This window comes from Halichondria panicea, chromosome 4 (assembly GCF_963675165.1).
Source record: "Halichondria panicea chromosome 4, odHalPani1.1, whole genome shotgun sequence".
Lineage (NCBI taxonomy): Eukaryota > Metazoa > Porifera > Demospongiae > Suberitida > Halichondriidae > Halichondria > Halichondria panicea.
Genome location: NC_087380.1, coordinates 4689440 through 4705370, shown reverse-complemented (window position 1 = coordinate 4705370; position 15931 = coordinate 4689440). Strand labels below are relative to the sequence as shown.

At 41.1% G+C, this 15931-nt stretch overlaps 1 protein-coding gene and 1 long non-coding RNA gene across 2 annotated transcripts; both read left to right on the top strand.

Moving 5' to 3' along the window:
• The first annotated feature begins 8027 nt into the window (after positions 1-8027).
• Positions 8028-9867, top strand: LOC135334644 (uncharacterized). The gene is made up of 3 exons (XR_010394348.1): positions 8028-8443; positions 9478-9569; positions 9628-9867. It is a non-coding gene; the product is annotated as an uncharacterized LOC135334644 (long non-coding RNA).
• A 158-nt stretch (positions 9868-10025) lies between these two features.
• Positions 10026-14194, top strand: LOC135334447 (uncharacterized). The gene is made up of 3 exons (XM_064529600.1): positions 10026-10783; positions 10833-10974; positions 11025-14194. The coding sequence occupies exons 1-3, from the start codon at positions 10542-10544 to the stop codon at positions 11283-11285; spliced, it is 645 nt and encodes a 214-aa protein (XP_064385670.1). The 5' UTR covers positions 10026-10541; the 3' UTR covers positions 11286-14194.
• Positions 14195-15931: the final 1737 nt, after the last annotated feature.

Sequence of the window (15931 nt, the reverse complement as noted above, 5' to 3'; positions counted from 1 at the left end):
CACCACACACCCCACTACATACACACACACGGCGTGTCCCACACACACGCAAACACGGCTCACACACACACACACTCACACACACACACATACCACACACACACACACACACAACACACACACACACGGCTTGCAGACACTACATACCACACGGCCTGCACACAATACGCCCCCCCCACACACACCGCCCCCAACATACACCCCACACACACACAATACACACAAACACGGCGTGCACACCACACACTTCCTCACACACACATACTACACACATACTACACATACACCACAAACACACACGGCGTGCACATCCCCTTCCACTGCACACCCCCTTCCACACACACACCACACAAACACGGCGTCCCCTACAACACACACACGGCGTGCACACATCCCCCACACGGCCCCCCACACAACGGCGTCACACACACACGCCACCACAGATAATGGCGTGCGCACACCCACCCACATAACAGATAACGGCGTGCACACACCCACCCACATAATTATTCTAATGGTATTGCTGCCGATCAAAAAATTTTTCAAGGATGGGAGATGTTCCAGTCGTATCACTGAAAATTAAATTGTTGTCCACGCAACATTCTTGGTATAACTGAACACTATACGCGTAGTAGCCTCATGCAGAGCAGTGGACAGCCACGTTGTAAACCTGTGTGTAGGTGAAGAAAACATTTCCCGGGAAAATACCTCACAGACAACTGATCCTGCTGATCCTGCTTCTCTGTGAGAATATTGAGAACACTTGTACAATAATTGTGTACATAACTGTAAATGTTATTGCTAATTAGGGAGGGTCGATGATGGTGTCAAGATACTTCTGGGTCGGGAGTGGTACGTTGACGCGTGGGCGGAAATCATGGCAACGATGTGGGCGGGTCTTCACACTCACATACATACCAAAACGTCAAAACGTTACTTTTAAAATGAGAATGAAAATGAGCTGGCTATTATATGTTGTACCTACCGGAATATGAAGACATTAAAATGTGTGGACCATCGAGCTCAGGTATTCATCGTACAGTGATGCTGAGCAACCGTCACACATTGGGTTGATGGTCGTCCAGCGGACCGAGATTTTTCAAAAATTTGCTGTGCACACTGTGTTGGAGCACGCTGTAGGTACCAGCACATGCGCATTGAGCTGCTCTTTCACGTGGTATTTTCAACATCTGGTACGAGTACGAAAAGTGACCGTTTTCAAGATCTTCGTAGTACAACCTCAATGGGGTTCTAGAGCTGCTAGACAGTGAGAATATCGAATATCGATGCAGTGAGAGGACAGTGACTTGGGATCGTAGCTAGGTAGGAAGCTACCTCAAGCTAAAAAATAAAATAAAGAGTGGGAAGTAGCATTTGTACAACATACTGTATTCTGATAGCTTCAGCGTAGTACAGACACCATTGAACTTGTGTAGGTGAAGAACGTTTCCCGGGAAAAGGGCGTCGACCTTGCAGAGAAGTTTCGGCAGATCCTGATTGAACTATGTCACCGTGAGAACATTGAGAACACTTATTTAGTGTCTATAGTCACTTTGTGCTAATATACATAATTGTGAATGTTTGTAAACAATCGCTAATTAGTTGGGGGTGGTCAGTTGCTAGGTAACGATGATGATGTCATGGGAAATAGTTACGAGTGATTTCAATGTATGGTTCATAAGATATGGTATTTATTCTGTATTATTTTGAGCCGGGAAAGTAAGTATGTAACAGTTATTACATGGTAACATTTTTTTTAATAATTACACAATAAAAGGCACCTGATGGTATTACAGATTTTGTTTGATATAATAATGACAAATCCAATGACGTGACCTGGAGCATTGTACATGTCCTTTTGTCACAGAAAAAACCACCTGGAATGTATTCCTTCTGAGTGCAAGAGAATAAGAGAATAAGAGCTGAAAGAAAATTCCGGGGTCAAAGGTCGCGTCCTGGGCTTTATACTCAGAATTCCGGAAGCGACTAATGCGGTCGTTTAAACAATGACATCGGTGAACTTTTCCTTTTATCAATAATAATCGTGCAATAATAATCGTCGTGCAAGAGTGACATTGGGGTGGGGCGAAGGTGCTCGTGGTATTTCTTCGGAAAGAAACTCAGTCTACGTGTTGTCTACACTTGTCCGTGTTTTCTTGCTGACCAGCTTGGTTTTCGATTGATTCAACATCAACATCACACTCCTTTGTTGATATACACGCACTATCAAGATGATGCTAGGTTGTCACACAACTGTATGACGCATCAATAGTAAGTCAAGTATATACCATGATTCGTTGGCTATACAGTGACCTTGTGGTCATTTTGTGTTTTACTGCTATCACTGGTAAAAACTTTTAGTTACTATAATACTGCTTATAAATATCTTCTTGAGCCGCTCCCCAAATATTGGCAATAATTACGTCTTTCAGCAATCTGCCAAATGCAGCTGATCCTAGGCCTGCTGTATCATAAATAGTAAATGGTGTTGAAGTAAGCTTGCCTGAAGTAAGCTTAACCTTTAAACTTTGAATTACCCTGGTGCTTGTTAAACACTCTGGTTTTTGTGTGTAACAGAATCCTTGCAACAGGCAGAGTAATTGTGGATTATTTTGACGGCTATACACACTTTTCAAAGTGCGTGATCTAGTGTCTGCGCAGTTTGACTCACAATACAACACGCATGGCGGCTTCAAACAGAACTTGAAAAACAAGCCGACTAAGTCGTATGTGAAGATTTTTCAAGAACTACTGTGATTAAGTAGAGTAGTAAATGTATATCCCCTTGAGTTGTGTGGAAAGTCTGGAAAGTCTGTACACTTTGAGATGTGTGGGTGGTACAGGTGTTGAGTTTGGCCCTGGATGGAAAATGCTAGCTGGTCAGCTATATGAACAGCTATTATGAATTTCAGTGAAATATGACAAAGTTATGACAACGTCAAACTCAACACAAATAGACTTTGCTCTTGGAAGTACCGTATAGCTTGTAACGTATAGCTTGTAATTTTCGTGGGGTAAAAATTTCGTTTATCTTCAGATTTTTGTTAAATACTGCGCATAATGGTTAAATTTTACTAACCACGTATAAGGCTTCTTTACTCTGCTTCTTTACTCTGCATTGCCTGTGGCAGGAGAGATCTTAACAACCCAGCAGCAAAGCATGTGGTTACTTTACTAGCAGGCATTATTGGGTGAAGCAGAAACTACAGAGGCAAGAATGTGCTATTTAACGTATGAGAGGTTTACTGCTCTGGATAGTCTATCCAGTCTTCCCAGTCTTCAACTATTCCAGCAAGCAGTAATTCAGGACAATCCACCGGACAATCCACTGTTTCGTTGCGGTGAGCACTGATATGAATGTACATTATGATATTCTAATGATTTACTTGCATGCACATGCAGTTAACCATTGGATACAAGCCAAGGATTCCAAGTGTATGCTGCCAAATCCATAGCTCGTGGAGGGGCATTTTGATTAGGTGGGCATTAATTTTTGTGTGTGAGACAGCTGCTAACTGTTTTTCTATGTGTCCGTGCATGATTTGTACTTTGTAATTTGTACTTTGTACTTTGAAACCAATGGTTTATTTGCCTGGTTTATAGGCAAATAACAGTCGTGTACAATGTAAAATATTATAGTGACAAAAATCAAATGATTACATAATTGTGATGAAGATCAATCATACAGTTCGAGTACGATCATACAAATGGAAGTCTTTGTCAAACAGCTCAGGTAAGGACTGGGTCCTTTAATTATTGCTGATTCAGCTAAAACGCTGATTCAGCTAAAACGAAGCTCTGCCCACGCTTTTTACCAGCAATTGTGCATAAAAACGGAAAAACGGAGCTTTAGCTCTAATTCCGGAGTCCTTGAAGCACTTACTTTACTTTTTAGTGTAGTAGTTAGCTAGTACACACAAGTACACGCAGCTACGTAGAGTAAGTTATTGGCTTTTACATGTAGCTAGTAGTTGAAGGAACAGCTTCCGAAGTGTGTACTACCTGCCTTAGAACTAGCTACTACACTAGACTCCGGAATTAGAGCTAGATCCATTTTTATGCACAATTGCTGGTAAAAAGCGTGGGCGGAGCTTCGTTTTAGCTGAATCAGCAATAATTGAAGGACCCAGATAATTGAAGGACCCAGTCTAGTTGGGCGGAGTCCAACAAACGAAATTTGCAGCCCAATCAGATTGCTGCGTTCAATGCGTTCAAGTGGGAAACCTTACAGCTCAATTTAGCTGACAAGGCGAGCTGCTGTATTGAATGCGCTACTAGAAAATAGTCTATCAGTAGTATTATTATAATTATGTATATTACTTAATTGTCTTTGTTTTAATTGTTGTGCTACCAATAAGATTAGATCATTAGTTTGGACAAAACCTGTGTTGTGTTATGTATGGGTCTCTTCTCCAGAAGCCTGGCTGTACCTCTCCTTGTGCTAGATGTATGAAAAAGTTTATTTCTGCCTGTACTAAATCTTGTATTACAGGCTACAGTATTCTTCTACTTTCTCTAAGAGTTTCTTGAATTCCAAAATAGAATAGCCATCCAAATAGTTAATTGATTTCTTTATATCGCACCCCTGAGCCATGTGGTTGTCAGATTAAACAATATTCATACTCTGTCTAGAGTACCAGTGGAACAAAACTGCTACGTGTACTGATCAGAGGAGGCGCGAAGCACTTAACCTTGGTCTCTAATTGCCGTTGTGCTAATTGCATGCCAGTCTCATGAATTAGCCGCCCTTCCTAAGTGAGAGGGGCGGCTGATTCGTGAGACAAGCATCAGCCTGGAGCAAAGAGCTTGCCGGTACGCGGTACCATCAATACTCCAAAACAGCGAAGCCATCATCTATGATTAAAAGAAGGACCATGTTATATCCAGGACCATGCATGTACCACAGCAAAAGAGCCTGATCTGAGGCCTCCTTTTACAATGTATACCTTTTACAATGTATATATGTATAAAGTTTTATACCGTACATGCATGCTACATGCAGAGAAGCCTGGCCAAAATCTCATCTCATCCGCCCTGTGTTCGACTGTGGGAGGGAGCAGCTCAATACTTGACTGAAAGTGGTCGCAAAGCAGCTAGGCTAAACAAGTTAGTTTTATTCTCTGTTTTACATTTTAATAATCCATTCTCGTTCACACAGTTAATGTGCATGTGACACTCATTCAACTCCAAAATGATCTTGTTGTTGCCAAACCAGTTCAAGATACGACAAGATTTTGATGAGCTCGAGCATTCAGTATTCACACCTGAGTTTGCCAATGTGGTCAATGTCGATAGATTGAGAATTAAAGACGGCAAGGTGTTTGTTATTTGGAAGTGGTAGTAATAATAGTGAGGGGAATTGCTGTTTGTTTTCGGCCAACGGAACCCCGGACTATTCTACCTTTCAAGGTGATCGGATGTATTAAGGAAAAACTATATCCAGAAGTACTCTGAAAAGCAAGTGTACTTGTTGATGAAAGTGTCCCTGTACCAAGTAGACTCCAAAGTATTAATAGCTGTTAGCCATGAATATAATGCTCATGATTATCAATGTCCAATTTTTTTTATTGCAGTAACTTGTGAGGGAGGAAGACTTGTGAGGGAGGATGATCAACTGGCACATTGTAGCATATATATTTATTCGCAAATGAAGGCATTTGATAAAACAGTAATAATTGATGGCAACAAGGGATCCATTCGTTTGGGAGAACTTGACGGTGAGAAGTGTAAAATGTGCCTCTGAAGAAGCATTCCACATCTCACATCTTCAGTTGTGGAAGCTCTTGAATGCTTGATATCTCCTCAGTGCAAGTGAGAGAGATCTTTATAGCTGTTCACTCCTGTGTACCCATGGTTAGGCTCTTGAATCAGCCGCCCTTCTCAAGGTCTCTCCCCCCTCAGGTCCCCTCAGGTAGGAAGGGCGGCTAATTCATGAGACTGGCATGCAATTAACACAACGGCAATTAGAGACCTGATTAGCAAAGGTTAAGTGCTCCTCTGTGCTCTGTGTACTGATACCCAACCCAGAGCGCAGCGTTGGTTGGACTCCGCCCAATTAACTAGACCCAGTCCTTAATAGACTGTATACATAATTATACTGTATACATAATTAGATGTGTAATTGTATCTGTCTCTGTCCATTGTATCTGTCCAGTGGTGTAGCAGTATTGTACGGGTGCCAGCTACGGTTTTTGTGCGGTGTAAACTCTGACGAAGTAGTGCTGATGTCAGGAAATCTTCTTTCTTGATATCCCTCTTAAGTTGTGTAAGCTTGGTCATATGTAGTTTGCCCAGCAAATCAGTTTTGAGTTTCTGATGGTCCATACTTTGGTACCTTAGGGTTTGGAATGTTAAAAGAGCGTGCGTTCTCGAGCAGTCTTGTTCTTCCACTTCAGGAAAGCCGTAGCAGTTACATCGCTTGAGTTTGGGCTGCTATCAGTTGGGTCAGGACCAAGCTAGCGGGTAAGGTTCTGTTCCAATGTGTCTACATTTGTTGTGTAGTCTAGTCTTGAGTGTTCATTGATTCATCTTGTGCCTGCATATTCTCTGCCGGCTGGGATGTGGGTAGTGCTGTTTTTGATTGAACAATCTCCTTTTGTGATGTTAGCTCAACATCAAGCTAACATCATGCATGTTCGATAGGAAGCATCGAGTCAAAGTCAAAGAAATGATGTGTCTTTCCACCAAATGTTTTTTCCCGGCTACGTTGCAAGTGAGCTTGCCAGCTTGATAGTCGGGTTTTAACAAAGTCGCAGAAACCTTGTGAGATACTTGAGTAACCTGCTTAGTCGCTAGTGGTTCTTTTGTCTTGCTTGTATGCAGTAGGCAATACATTTTCTGTTTTTCTGTTTGTAGGCTAATTCTTTTTATTTGGTAGTTGAGATACTATATTGTAGCGTGGATGTAGTCAGTGATTTAGTCAGTGATTGGGTGTCTGTGATTGGGACTGAAGTAGATGTATGCACAGTTCGTTGTGCAGCCATGCTAGATTGTACAGAACAGTTTTTGGGCACCTCTTTGAGTATAGCCTCCTTCACCGGTCTTTGAAAGAAGGCCTGCTATCGACTGCTTGCGCATGCGCCTGGATTTTTTTCCCGTAAATATTTCTATAATACTACTGGATACATCAGAGCCTAGCTAGCTAGAAACAGAGCTGTGTCTGTTGTACTGCTATTTTCTTCTGATAGAATCAGTAGCAGTAGTATAGTAGACTTTCACCAAAGTTAGTGTTAAATGGGCGTGGCTTGTCCATATAGGCTCTTATCAGCCGTCACTCCTTTCAGACGATCGTCATCCACACGCTGTGAAGCTATCTGATGGGTTAGAAACCTACAATCAAACTTTCCCTTCAATCTACTTCCTTTCGTTATGATGTCATAGTTTTACTGAGCATAAACGATGTTATCCAAAGCCCGGGGGGATATTAGCGCATGCGCAAGCAAGGCTATAGCTCTACCACATATTTTGGGGCTTTTGATCTGATCAGTTTGAGATGAAGCTGAAATAGCGCCACTCGATTTGGTGTCCAAAATTTGTTGGCATTCACTGAGAACAGCTTGAGAAAATCTGTTTGCAGCTTTACAACTCCTCCCTATTAGAAATCTGCAGCCTCCCTGGTGTTGTAAGCTGCCATATTTGCAAGGTGACCTTTGATATCGTGTAGTGGTTCGCAATCCAGGATCTCGTATTTTGATAAGTTTAGATCTGGAAGACTCTGACCTCCCTCCTTCAATTTTGAATCAATGTCAGCGTGCCCTCTCAATGTGCCCTCTAGCCAGCTTTACAGGGGTTTTCAGAGTTCTTGCATTTGCAATGTAACAAGATTGAATTTCTACCTCATTCCAAACCTTTGGAAATAGCCCTTTTGCATCACCGCTGAAGCTATCCTTGAGATTGTAAGTTCAAATAGTTTTGTGAGCTACTATTAGTAACACAATGTCTGGCAGGCCCTGGCAGGCCGGGGCAAGCCAGTTCCTTATAATACTGGAATACTGGGAAGCTACAGGGAAGCTACACGACTTCTCTGAAACGAGGAGTAATTAATTTTGTCTATTAAAAACTAGCTATTCAAGGTGATGTAAAAAAACTTGCCTGACTCAGCAAAAATTTGTGGGAATATCACGTGACAAGTCTAGACATTGGAGATGCTGCTCTGTTCCCATACTTGCTTGTACAGTGCATAATTGTATGTTCAGCTGCACAGTTCATAATATCAACTGTACAGGATACATTCTATTCGCGATATGGGTGTTATACGATGAAGCTGTTTTCTTTCTTTACTGCCACAAGTGTATATGATTGCACCCAGTAGCTCGTCGCCGCAAGTAAAGCAGAGAAAGTTTACGATTTTTCTGTGGGGATAAACCAGCTCAATAATTCGAAAGAGGTGTATAAATGTGGTTGCAAAGATCGCAAAGATCACATGATGCAAGACCTCTCCAAGGTGAGTTAAGCTTCTACATGTAAATATTTTTACAGTTGGAAAACCTGGACAATCAGTGGTTTGTGTTGTTTATGTAGCAAAAGTTAATGAACCGTATCTTAATGGGCGTGGTCAATTAATAATTATGCAAAATATAATTATTAAAATTATGAGAATGATTTAGTTGGCCCAACGATAGATCATATTTTCATCCAGTTTTCTTGTTCAGTCGTGATGCAAATAGCTTCCATAAGTTGGGCAGTTTCTTTAAACTGTCAATGTAGTTCCAAAACGATGAAATTGCGTGAGAAAAGCGAGCTAAGATTTTTGGTTTTTTTGTTAAGATCGTCTAGTCTAGTCTAGTATCGTATAGTCTAGTCTAGTAATGAGTGGGGGACACTTTTACATTACGAAACAGACCAAATGATCCTCGACCAATATACATTTCAGTACTTTCTGTCACATCTGGTGGATCATGCAGCAAATCTTCATGTACCGCTTGAGCGTGTCCGATGCAATGTGCCATACTCTAGACATATCTTTTCCCGGGCTTGATTTCCTTCGCTTCGCTTTTTTCTCATTTTCTCTTCTCTTGTACTGTTAGTACTGTTCGGCTACCATTTAACCGTCAGATTCTTAATTAACAATGAAGTGAAATGTCTCTATCGATGCCTAGCAACCGTAGAATGCCCATAGAAAATGGTGCAACATGTGTTGCCATAGTAGCAACCACCCGTTTTTTATCATTTTAAAAGCAGTGAGATAAAATCCAAAAATTTTTAGCCTATCATATGGTATCATAATTATGAAGAATGTAACATAACTAGTGTTCAAGCTGGCGCTGTGCTAATGCCTAATGCCTCTCGCATATTAGAGTGTTATATTAGTTTCTATAATAAATTTTATATTAAAGTTAGTTTATCTATATAAAGTCACTGAGAAGAAAAGACTTATTTACATGCATCTATTGTTGTTATTTATTGTACCTCAAGAAAGAGAAAATTGGAGTTCAGTGTATATAATATCTAAGACCTGTGTACATGTATATGTGACAGGGCCTACCCTTATCGCGCGGAGAGGATATTTTTGAAGGGATACGTCCAATATCGGCAGGTGATGGGTACATATAGAGCTAATATGTCTCAAGGTGAGTATGAGGCTTGTGCTCTTTCCATGATTGTTTAGATGTGTTTTCCACTTTTCAGGTGATTGTAGATCAGGTCACCAAGAGCTTTGAACCTGGACACGCATTCATCACGATCAAAAGTAGACTCAGAAACTCAGAACACACACATTGCTTCGTCAATAATAATGCATATTCAAAACATACGGTGTGAACGGTACTTGGCCTGTTGTTCTGTTGTTCTGCAGCATTTTCTTTACCAGCTTGCCTTTAGATAGATACCAAGTACACTCACGTTTCACTTCTTTTCACAGTATTTACACTCAGGTTGTTGGAGAATTTCAATATAATGTACAAATACTGGAAGTTAATACAGTGCATCCAGTCTAAAGAGTAGAATACCACAAATTCATGAATATTTGTAAATATCTTATGATTAGAACATTTTTAAGAAAATGTACTGATACCATTTGTGTAGGTGAAAGAACAAGCTACAATTGTTTCCATGGAAACATAAGGTGGTGGGTTTGCAGTGACTAATAAAACAGTAAACAAATGTTATAGTGGGTAATCGGTTAGGGAGAGAAAAGACCAACGGTTTCCGGCTAAGGTCTGGGACTTTGTCACAACATCTATAGATAAATTGGCCATCTTATGGAAGGTTTGATATTGCTTACATATCTACACATCCTCCGCAGTGCTCAAAATTGCTAGTTTTTAGTGCCGTTTCGGTTAGGGAGAGATTTGAAGAAAATCTAACGGCTAAGGTCTAAAAATTACACAGAGTAAGCTTGAATAAATTGTCTAACTTTTGATAAGAAAAACTTGTCCAGAAAAACTTTATTTCCGGAGATAATTAATTTTATGTACAATCAACCAGTTTTCATGACATCACGGTCCAAAACCGCGAGTATGTGACGTTTGTGTCACGTCGTACGCGGTAACCTCGTGTTACTTTGGTGCGAAACCAGATTGTAGTATAGAAAGCTAGAAAGAATGGAAGTACTGCTTGCTACTTTTTTGTCTATTATCAAAGGCGTTCGATTTTATGACGTTGCTGTATCTGCTGTGGGTGGTGGTGGGAGGGTAGTGCTCTATCTAGAGACCAACAACCGTGACCCCAACTGTGTGGCAGTCTACCTTCGGTCCTCATATGTCAGTGAAAAGTTGGGTCACCTCGCTAGGGAAGATGCTGCTTACCTAGCTCCCCTGCTACGATCAGGCTTGTTTGCAACAGGGTAAGTATACTTTTATTTCTGAATATCATTTATGAAGTTTTGATCACAGCGTTATTACTGGAGCTGTGTACAGTCAGGGCGGAAATCGGAGATGGTCTTCTTCTGTGTGTGATGTGCGTGTGTCTGTGTTTGGTCAGCCAGACAGTCTGAGGACTGTGCGAGAGAGGCTGTTTACACTGCGTGGAGTCCAGGTTGTTATTATTTCTATTTTAAACAGTGCTTTAAAAGCATATTATTACAGTTGGTCACTCCATCACCTCAGCAGTCTCCACCGTGTCCTCCTACTGTGACCATATCAGAATGTGACAGAAGAGAATCTTTTGCTGAATATCAGAGACTAGACGATGACAAACAATTTACAGAACCTCCATCCCCTAAGCGCCGACGTATAGACCCTGACAGTGACATTAAGAGACTTGACAGTGACGTAATCATTGTTCCCCCCCCCCTAGACCAGACTCTACAGACAGTGACGTACTTATTGATTCCTCCCCTAGACTAGACTCTACTGACAGTGACGTTACGAGACTTAACAGTGACGTACTTATTATTGATTCCTCCCCTAGACTAGACTCTACTGACAATGACGCTACAACACTTAACAGTGACATACTTATTGTTTCCCCCCCTCGGCCACGACAAACTGATACAACTAATTCTGACGCAACAGAGTCCAGTCCCTTCCAGATCCGTTGTCTGTACATGGAAGTAATGGTGTAGTTGCAAACATAATTATTTTTGTTGCTGCGTTATAATTATATTAAAAATGTGATCAGTCCTTACTACCTACTCTTCTATGTGACTTGTATAACTTTACAATACTATCTACATTTTCTGTTGTATATCCCTCTCTATATGCTGTTTCATAGTCCTTGCTCTTTTGAAAGAATTTTTTAATCATGTCTTTTGTTGCTGTGTCCAGTCCTATGGGTACTATTTTTCTTAGTCGTACAATACTTCCATTTGCATGTGCTCGTGTGTATTTTTTGGCCTCGCACCAGCATCTCTCAATGGGATTTAGTTCACAGTGAAACTTTGGTATGTACACACATTTATGTCCTTTACTTTCAATTAGTTCGCTCAATATCGGTTTACTACTTTTAAAATCTTCGTATGTTTTTAATCTTGCCGTCATGTCTCTAGCCACCATTCCTTGCGTACAGACTCCCCTCTCCTCTAATACCATCTTCATTCCTTTAGGCGTCCCGTTCGGAAGATTCATCTCCTGAACCTCACCATTATAGAAAGTTGGTCTCATTACTGGCTGTTTGCCTCCCGGGTTTACGTTCATTGCATCTGCGTTGAGTGCATCGTTTGCCTTCTTCATGTGAGATGGTGCGTTGTCAAATATAAATAGTGCTGTAGTGTTAGGTTTTATAGATTTCTTGACTTGTTCTATCATATGTTGATGCTCAAGATATTCTCTCGCTTCTTCTCTATTGTGTCGTAAATATCCATCAACCTCATCAATGAAGTCCGAAACCATTAATGCCTGCCCCAGTGACTTCTGTTTTAGTAATTGCATTCCTTCGTCAGCCCAGTGGAAGGACTGATCAGCATTGGCAAAAAAAGTTGACTCATCATGGAATATTCGAACTATTGGCCGCTCATTACTCAATGGTGTGCTTCTGTCGAAGGTTATTAGACGTGGATCCAATTCTTCCATTAAGGTGCAATCATTTTTTCGTGCTTCAACAACGTCCTCTCGATTGTTTCCATCGAAGTACGCCCCTTTGCTAAACTGTTTATATGAAAATCCCAGTTTTCGCAACCATGTTGATGCTGTTTGCTCACTAACTTTGATGTTTTGATCTTCCTCGATCCACTCACAAAAATTGTGTCAAAGTCAAATTCGGCTCACCCTTCCTGTACCCATTCTGCCGGACATATTTAGTGGCCTTAATACAAAATTGCTCGTCGTTTATGAGTGACATGACCTTTGAATGACAACCCCTTTTGGAGGACAGTACTTCTACAAGATCGTCTTCGTCTACATCCTCAACACAAGAGACATTCCCAAATAAATCGAATACATTCGTTGCCCATCTCCTTATTACTTCAGCACTAAATCCTGAGAACTTGCATGCTACTCTAGTAGCCTCAATGATGCCCATTTTATCGGTGGTTATACATTGCCCAAATATTACTAGTGCAAATGCTTTCTGCACTTCAAGTGTGGTGTTTTTGTCGATATACTGTTCGAGTCTTCTGCCACCTTCTTTATATACACCGCGCTTCATTGACCTCAGATTGCTGCAGTCCGCCTCTGCAGTACTTACTCGGGTCACCTGCTGCTTAAAGGTGTGTCGTACTTCATTGGCCTTAGTAGACTCTGCGCACTTAAGGCCCGGGTCCAGATTTCAACACCAAAATTTACACTATGTTCATACTGCTGTATTATTTGCAATATACAGTGTATGCTGCATCAAAATGATCCAAAATGAAGCTCAATGTTTTATTTTTCCAAAAAACTAATTAGCTTAATTCAATTATGCTAATTAGTCCCATAAATGGTGATGACGTCATGGCACTTTCAGAGAGAGAAGTGCAAATACGGTGTTGAAGATGCCAAGATCAAGCTTCAAAAACAAGGCTAGATGAACATCTCATAGCTAGGTACTAGTATCCTTGATGGGAAGAGTAGGAGTTATTGTATTCTTGAGATACACAAAATAGCCTACCTCTAGAGTGGCTGTCAGAGCTAAAGAAGCTAGCATAGCTAAGAAAGTTTTGGACATTTTTACTTCCCATCAAGGAAACATAATCATAACAACATACTCTATCTTTTGAGGGCCTAAACAGCTACTCTTACCTTGTTTAAGTCCGCCGTATTTGTTGCCAAAGATAATCTATAATAGTTCTAGCAGCTAGCTAAGCAAATACATTGACCTTATGACGTCACATGCAATGAATAACATTAATAAACATTATGAATTTTCATTAACACTACACGATCTACATGATCTACATAAAATGTTGGCAATGAATAAAATTAATCTTATCAGTGCCTGACCCAGGCCTTAACTGCGCAGAGGAATCACCTCTTGGAGATTTTCGTTTCAACTCCTGAGTTATGGACACTACAGCTCGGCTACTGCAGTGCCTTTTGGCTGGTAGTTGGTTGCTGACATCAGTCAGCTGTTGGTCAGCAGATTGCCTCTTTCTGGGTAGAGATTTGTCCTGAAAAGAACTGGTTGAAGTAGAACTTGCACTTGCACTTGCACTTGATATCATCTTGTATCTCCAACTGGCTTGTATCTCCAACTGGAACTCTGTCTAGTTATTAGAGTAATGTGTCTGTGCTGCTTTTCTATTTAAATTTTCCTGTATTGTGCATGTGGGGGCGAGGGGCTCACGTGCATTTTTCAGTGTTGTGACGTCTCAAAATTTTCCAATTTATTGCATACGTCACATTCAAGATGGCCGCTCACTGCAAACTGCAGGTAAAAGTAGTGTTTGCGCTCCTCAGCCTCATTACAGCGTTTTCATACTGTTGGCTGGGCTTATGCATGCGAACTAAATTGAAATATCATCACAAATTTCATGAATTTGCACAAATGAATGAGATATACTATTCTACTCTTTAGACTGGATGCACTGTATATGACTCTGACGAGGAAGACAACCTATAGTAGTGTGTCTTGAGTTGGTCAAAGAAGCATAACAATTAACAGTATTCTATTTTTGCAGAATTAGATGAGTTCAGACTCGTCGCTAAAAAGGTGCGAATTTTTGGGAAACCCCAATTGATGCTCCTGCTTGGGCTGTTAAAATGCTTGGGCTGTTAAAAGAGAGTATAGAATGTATTTAAAATTTTTCCCTTACTTAATATCAGTGGCTAGGTCCTGTGATACGTACCCCAGCTGCCTGCATGTACTTTTCCTCTGTGTCAGTTAGCTTGTGTGTTGTGTGCCGTTAGCCTGTGAATTCCGAATTCACTGGTGTTGTGTGCCCTCTGTCAGTTAGCCTTTTGTGCTCGTGTGCCCTCGCTGACTTCGGGATGTGTAGTGTCTGCAGGTGGGAACGTCGAACCAAGAACCAAGTACCCAGTACGCAGTGTTTATTGTGTATGTTCGTCATTGTGTATGTTCGTCACTGGTTCTGTGTGTGTTGTGTTGTGTTCCCTCTGCCTGTTGTGCTGTGTAGCTTGTTTTGTATGTGTAGTGTCTGATTTTCATGCATTTTGCAGGCACCCATGACAGTGAGTACGCAATGTTTAGTCGCAATGTTTAGTACGCTACATATCCCAGCCTTCGTAGAATGTCCCATCTCAGTGTCACTGGGATGTGCGTTGTGTGTGTGCCATCTGTCAGTTAGTGCTGACTGCCCTCTGTCAGTTAGGTGTGTAGTGCCTCTGTCAGTTAGCCTGTTATGCTGACTGGGTTGTGTGTGTTGTATGTATGTGTATGTATGTATGTGTAGTGTGTATGTATGTGTGTATGTATGTATGTGTGTATGTATGTGTAGTCTGATTTTCATGCATCCCAAGTACCAGTATCACGTTAGTACGCAGTGTTTAATATTAGTGTACATACCCCACCTGTACATACCCCACCACTTTCGTAGAATTACGTATACAGTCTGATGTTACACATTTTACAGGTCCACTTCTGAACCAAGTACCCATGACAGAATGCATATCATAAGACTCTGCTCTGCTCTCCGTTAGTTTGTCACTGGTGTACCCGTCCTAGTTTGCTGACTTTGTACTAGGCTGTGTGAATGCGTCTTATGTGTGAATGCGTCTTACACTTTCTGCAGGGTTTCTGGACCGAAGCCTTGCAAATATGTGGAGCTCAGGAACTTACCACAAAAGAGTAGAGTAATCCGCCGGTTAACACGCAAATTTGCGTCAACCGCGGGGAATCAGTTAATTTGCATGTATTGTTTATCTGTCTATATTCAAACTGAATTTGTGCAAAATTTTTACCTTCAGTAGGTCCTCTCGAGATATTGCAAAAAGCTGCCGCAACAATGTGCGTATAATCGGTTAACAGTTATTCAATTTTGGCTAGATGGAGATGATCAGGGTGGGTAACCATTACCTTTTTGGTAGAGATCAACTGGTCATGTCCTACTATCGACTTGATAACAAAACGTGCTCTCCCAAGCAAATAAGATTTTTATGTTCATTGAACTGCAATGCTT